The 6,420-nt window shown below is 39.9% G+C and overlaps 1 protein-coding gene across 3 annotated transcripts in view; it reads right to left on the minus strand.

The window, feature by feature from the left end:
* The window catches only part of slc46a3 (solute carrier family 46 member 3), a 30,990-nt gene extending 25,314 nt beyond the window's left edge, over nucleotides 1–5,676 (minus strand). Inside the window, exons 1-3 of one of the 3 annotated variants that reach the window (XM_045690244.2) lie at nucleotides 5,518–5,676; nucleotides 4,916–4,930; nucleotides 1,478–1,690 (exon numbers count right to left, since the gene is read on the minus strand). In XM_045690244.2, coding sequence (XP_045546200.1) covers nucleotides 1,478–1,660 — 183 coding nt within the window. In that variant the 5' untranslated portion in view covers nucleotides 1,661–1,690; nucleotides 4,916–4,930; nucleotides 5,518–5,676. The remainder of the gene's footprint in view (nucleotides 1–1,477; nucleotides 1,691–4,915; nucleotides 4,931–5,517) is intronic. The other 2 variants (XM_045690243.2, XM_014129811.3) reach the window with 2 other exon arrangements.
* Between the last annotated feature and the right edge of the window lie 744 nt (nucleotides 5,677–6,420).

Below are 6,420 nucleotides of genomic sequence, written 5' to 3' on the forward strand. Positions count from 1 at the left end.
TGGTCGGGTTTCTACAGTAACTAACCTGTTGGTCGGGTTTCTACAGTAACTAACCTGTTGGTCGGGTTTCTACAGTAACTAACCTGTTGGTCGGGTTTCTACAGTAACTAACCTGTTGGTTTGGGTTTCTACAGTAACTAACCTGTTGGTTTGGGTTTCTACAGTAACTAACCTGTTGGTTTGGGTTTCTACAGTAACTAACCTGTTGGTTTGGGTTTCTACAGTAACTAACCTGTTGGTCGGGTTTCTACAGTAACTAACCTGTTGATCGGGTTTCTACAGTAACTAACCTGTTGGTCGGGTTTCTACAGTAACTAACCTGTTGGTCGGGTTTCTACAGTAACTAACCTGTTGGTCGGGTTTCTACAGTAACTAACCTGTTGGTCGGGTTTCTACAGTAACTAACCTGTTGGTCGGGTTTCTACAGTAACTAACCTGTTGGTCGGGTTTCTACAGTAACTAACCTGTTGGTCGGGTTTCTACAGTAACTAACCTGTTGGTCGGGTTTCTACAGTAACTAACCTGTTGGTTTGGGTTTCTACAGTAACTAACCTCATGGTGGCTGCTGGTGTTGGAAGGATCGCAGCGTGAGGTGTTGTCAGAGACAGGGTAGGTTGTGTTGGTTTGGGTTTCTACAGTAACTAACCTGTTGGTTTGGGTTTCTACAGTAACTAACCTGTTGGTTTGGGTTTCTACAGTAACTAACCTGTTGGTCGGGTTTCTACAGTAACTAACGTGTTGGTTGGGTTTCTACAGTAACTAACCTGTTGGTTGGGTTTCTACAGTAACTAACCTGTTGGTTTGGGTTTCTACAGTAACTAACCTGTTGGTTTGGGTTTCTACAGTAACTAACCTGTTGGTTTGGGTTTCTACAGTAACTAACCTGTTGGTCGGGTTTCTACAGTAACTAACCTGTTGGTTTGGGTTTCTACAGTAACTAACCTGTTGGTCGGGTTTCTACAGTAACTAACCTGTTGGTTTGGGTTTCTACAGTAACTAACCTGTTGGTCGGGTTTCTACAGTAACTAACCTGTTGGTCGGGTTTCTACAGTAACTAACCTGTTGGTCGGGTTTCTACAGTAAATAACCTGTTGGTCGGGTTTCTACAGTAACTAACCTGTTGGTCGGGTTTCTACAGTAACTAACCTGTTGGTCGGGTTTCTACAGTAACTAACCTGTTGGTTGGGTTTCTACAGTAACTAACCTGTTGGTTGGGTTTCTACAGTAACTAACCTGTTGGTTTGGGTTTCTACAGTAACTAACCTGTTGGTTTGGGTTTCTACAGTAACTAACCTGTTGGTTGGGTTTCTACAGTAACTAACCTGTTGGTTTTTGTCAGAGACAGGGTAGGTGGTGTTGGTTTGGGTTTCTACAGTAACTAACCTCATGGTGGCTGCTGGTGTTGGAAGGATCGCAGCGTGAGGTGTTGTCAGAGACAGGGTAGGTTGTGTTGGTTTGGGTTTCTACAGTAACTAACCTCATGGTGGCTGCTGGTGTTGGAAGGATCGCAGCGTGAGGTGTTGTCAGAGACAGGGTAGGTTGTGTTGGTCAGCTCCTGCCATAGTCTCCTGTACACATACTGTTGTATCAGGGGGTAGACCAGGAAACTGGCAAAGGAATAGAAGGCTACCAGTGGCTCTACCAGGTATAACCCCTTCATTCTTCTCAGGGGGAGTGGACAAACAGACCCCTGGAAGACAAGGTAGGAGAGTTCAGTGTACAGACAGAATGCCCCCTGGAAGACAAGGTAGGAGAGTTCAGTGTACAGACAGAATGCCCCCTGGAAGACAAGGTAGGAGAGTTCAGTGTACAGACAGAATGACCCCTGGAAGACAAGGTAGGAGCGTTCAGTGTACAGACAGAATGACTCCTGGAAGACAAGGTAGGAGATTAATCTAACCTGGCAACAGAATAGATCCTAGACACTAAGAAGAGAAGGCAGGGTATATGTATTGTTTTTATTTAACATTTATTTAACTAGGCAAGTCAGTTAAGAACAAATTCTTATTTCACAATGACGGCCTACACCGGACAACGCTGGGCCAATTGTGCGCCGCCCTAGGGGACTCCCAATCACGGTCGAATGTGATACAGCCTGGATTCGAACCATGGACTGCAGTGACGCCTCTTACACGGAGATGCAGTGCCTTAGACAGCTGCGCCACTCGGGAGTTACTGGGTACGTTTACCCTACATATATATCCTGTTGCTTTCATTATTGTTACTTAAAACAACAACATACACTGAGTGTACAAAACATTAAGGAGATTCAATTCGTCGGGGCATGGACTCTTCACAGGGATGCTGGCCCATGTTGACTCCAATGCTTCCCACAGTTGTGTCAAGTTGGCTGGATGTCCTTTGGGTGGTGGACCGTTCTTGATACACACGGGAAACTGTTGAGTGTGGAAAAAACCTAGCAGCGCTGCAGTTCTTGACACAAACTGGTGCGCCTGGCACCTACTACCATACACCGTTCAAAGGCACTTCAATCTTTTGTCTTGCCCATTCACCCTCAATGACATACATACACAATCCATGTCTCAATTGTCTCAAGGCTTAAAAATCCTTCTTTAACCTGTCTCCTCCCCTTCATCTACACTGATTGAAGTGGATTTAACAAGTGACATCAATAAGGGATCATAGCTTTCACCTGGATTCACCTGGTCAGTCTATGTCATGGAAAGAGCAGGTGTTCTTAATGTTTTTTTTCCACTCAGTGTAAATACATACTCTATAAGCCACCAGGTATAACCCGTTCACTCTCCTCAGAAGGGAGTGGACACACAGATACCTGGGAAACAAGGTATTGAATTTATGTTATTTACTTGAGTAATACAACAAGATGTAGACCTACATTGGATCACCAGAGGAGAGCAACTGAAAATATTATTTAAAAAAAGGTCGAATGCAGTGGGTTTATCTCAATATCCAATTATTTATGGGTGAGTAGCTTACTTGCCTTATTAAGTACCTTTCAATTAAAATTGTCCAAAAATAAATGTGAAAATTGCAAGAGCAATTCCTCAAGAATTTTGCTAGGTCTGTCAGAGTGGTCTGACTGGGGAGGGGAAACCTTGAATAACTAGCTGTTATTGGCAGAGAGGTTTGGAACTCTTTCTGATTGGTCTATTAACTAATTTACCGCTTGGTGATGTCATCAAGCAAGCCAAAACTCCATCCCATTAAAACATGCTGAATAATAATATAATACTACTTTTAGTAAAAAATAAAAAATAAAAATCTTTAATTTACAATCTGTAGAAACTATGAGAATTGAAAAGTTCAAAACTTTCGTGAAACATAACAGTTGAAAAATATATGGCAAAAAATAAAATGGTGTTAAGAGATAGATGAGAGGGGTTGAGTGGAGCTGAAAGGCGGGATTAAAAACAACAAGATAATTATTGTAAAATATACTGTCTATAAAATGTATAAAGGTTCAGAACCTTTGTGAAACAACACAGTTAAAAATATATGGCAAAGTAGAAATCAAACTGGATCGGATTCAGAGATAGATGGGAGGGTTGATGGTAGCTGAAGGATGGGGGTAAAAACAAATAAAATAACTATTATAAATAGATTTTGTCCGTAAAAAGTATTTAGTATGTATAAGTTGGAAGTAGAAGTGTCGTTGTCCATTAGTTTACTCCAATTAGGGGAGGGGTGGTAGGGTTAGGGGACAATAATAAAGGAAAATATATGATATATTGTCTAGAAGGCCAGCATCCCGGAGTCGCCTCTTCACTGTTGACATTGAGACTGGTGTTTCGCGAGTACTATTTAATGAAGCTGCCAGTTGAGGACTTGTGAGGCGTCTGTTTCTTGATCAGTTGTGCACCGGGGCCTCCCACTCTTTCTAATCTGGTTAGAGCCAGTTTGTGCTGTTTTGTGAAGGGAGTAGTACACAGAGTTGTACGAGATCTTCAGTTTGTTGGCAATTTCTCGCATGGAATAGCCTTAATTTCTCAGAACAAGAATAGACTGATGAGTTTCAGAAGAAAGTTCTTTGTTTCTGTCCATTTTAAGCCTGTAATCGAACCCACAAATGCTGATGCTCCAGATACTCAACTAGTCTAAAGAAGGCCAGTTGTATTGCTTCTTTAATCAGAACAAATGTTTTCAGCTGTGCTAACATAATTGCAAAAGGGTTTTCTAATGATCAATTAGCCTTTTAAAATGATAAACTTGGATTAGCTAACACAACGTGCCATTGGAACACAGGAGTGATGGTTGCTGATAATGGGCCTCTGTACGCCTATGTAGATATTCCATAAAAAATCTGCCGTTTCCAGCTACAATAGTCATTTACAACATTAACAACGTCTACACTGTATTGCTGATCAATTTGATGTTATTTTAATGGACTATTTTTTTTTTGCATTACTTTCAAAAACAAGGACATTTCTAAGTGACCCCAAACTTTTGAACGGTAGTATATATATATATATATATATATATATAAATAATGGGGGAGTGGAAATGATGCAGACAATTACATTGATGGAAGCTACAATATATCTGCAGTATTAAAGCGGATCTACCACCTTCATTAACAAACAAAACAAACATACATACATAAACAGGCTGAAATGTCAGGCAGTCTTTTCAAACAGCTGTTACACTAAAAGGGCATTATCATTTTCACAATTTCACAGTATTATTCCAACCTCATAGTGTGGAAATATATATAACACAGTGGGAATATATTTAAAACACAGGGGGAAAAAATCATGTTTTTGACTGCACTGGGCCTTTAAAAACACTTTACTTTTTTTATGTATTGGGTTTTATACAGGGGGCAACCTGGAGACAGATTCTAAAACAAGCCAGTCAGAAGAGCTTGTATTTATTTTGATGTTTTAATCATTGTCTCTTCAAACAACAACATAGTTAATACACTCTTCTTACTCACTTGGCTAGATGTTCCCTATGAAGAAGAACCATGCAGTGGGACAGGAGAATGGGACAGACAGACAGACAGACAGACAAAGAATGTCAAGTCACACCAGCTGTGATATGTAGAAACGTACACTCCTCTTCAAGAAGTCATACCCAGCCTAATGAGGTTACGGCTTGCTATCGAGGAGGATTTATATGGGTAGACCCAGCCTGCATATACACTGTACATGCAATAAAGACAACGCCTGTGCCAATAAGTTCCCGATCATATTGTACGCTACGGTCTTAATTAATACATTGGGATATGTTTAGAGATTTGAATATCAGCCGAAAATAAATAGAGCATTCTTGCCAACAAGTATAAAATAAAAACACTGACTTATTGTAAACAATGTACATTTAATGTAAAAAAATATATAAACGACAACAACAAACAAATTGTCAAAGAAATCTTCCCTGTCTGACATATAGCTAGTTCAGTTACATACAGCTTTAAATTACATGATGATAATGATGTGTCTGTATTATCTGACAATACATTTCACTGACTGATCACGTTTATAGGACAAGGAAAATGCATAACATCAGTGTTCTAAAAGAGAAACAACGTCTCACCTTTTATTTCGTCATTTGGTGAAGAGTGATTATCTACAAACTCACAACAACAACAGAAAAAAGACCAGTTCGCTCTTCGTGGCTGTTTAGACCATTCCTACTGACATCTGTACCGTGTTTATGGCGCTACACTTCCCGATCCACGGTCCTCACTAATTACCACAGCGACAAAGTCTTAACCATGGCTAAACCCCGCCTATTTCTACAATTTCTCAATATTAAAATCAAACGTTAAGCCTAACGCTAACCTTAACCTCACTGATAACCTTATGCCTAACCCTAAACTTAAATTAAGACCAAAAAAATAACATTTTTGTTTTCATGAATTTTTACGATATAGACAGTTTTGACTTTGCGGCTGTGGTACGACCCAAATCCCACCGTTATGAAAGTTTATTCCGCCCCTCTTGTCCTATGATTGGATGGTTCACAGTAGAGCATCATTAGCTATGGCCAGAGCTTCTGTCAGTCATATAAAGGTACATTATGAGGGTTCTTTTGAATATATATAGCAAAACAGGTTCCCCCAGGAATGTGTTGTTGTATTAGTATTAAATGTTAATTATTTAACTAAAAAATAACTTTAAAAGGGAACGAATTCACCTGTGTGAAATCACCTCTTTCAATTCTCTTGGTGTTGCTGTTTTACGTTTTTCTCCTTCAGTTAATTTAATTTTCCTTTATCAAAACATATCCATAACTTTATGTAATAACAATTTTAAATGTCACATTTGTAAGCAATTTACGGTAACGTATGAGAGAGCGTGTCTTTGCGACATTACGTTTGAACGTACTCTACCTCAACGGACTCAAGAAACAGGGTGTGTGCAATTCGGGATCCGTGGGACGTCCCTTCTCCATTGAATTTGACGTTTAAAAGGTTAAGGTTAGGGTAAGGTTAGC

The sequence above is a fragment of the Salmo salar genome, chromosome 11 (assembly GCF_965601325.2).
Source record: "Salmo salar chromosome 11, fSalSal1, whole genome shotgun sequence".
Lineage (NCBI taxonomy): Eukaryota > Metazoa > Chordata > Actinopteri > Salmoniformes > Salmonidae > Salmo > Salmo salar.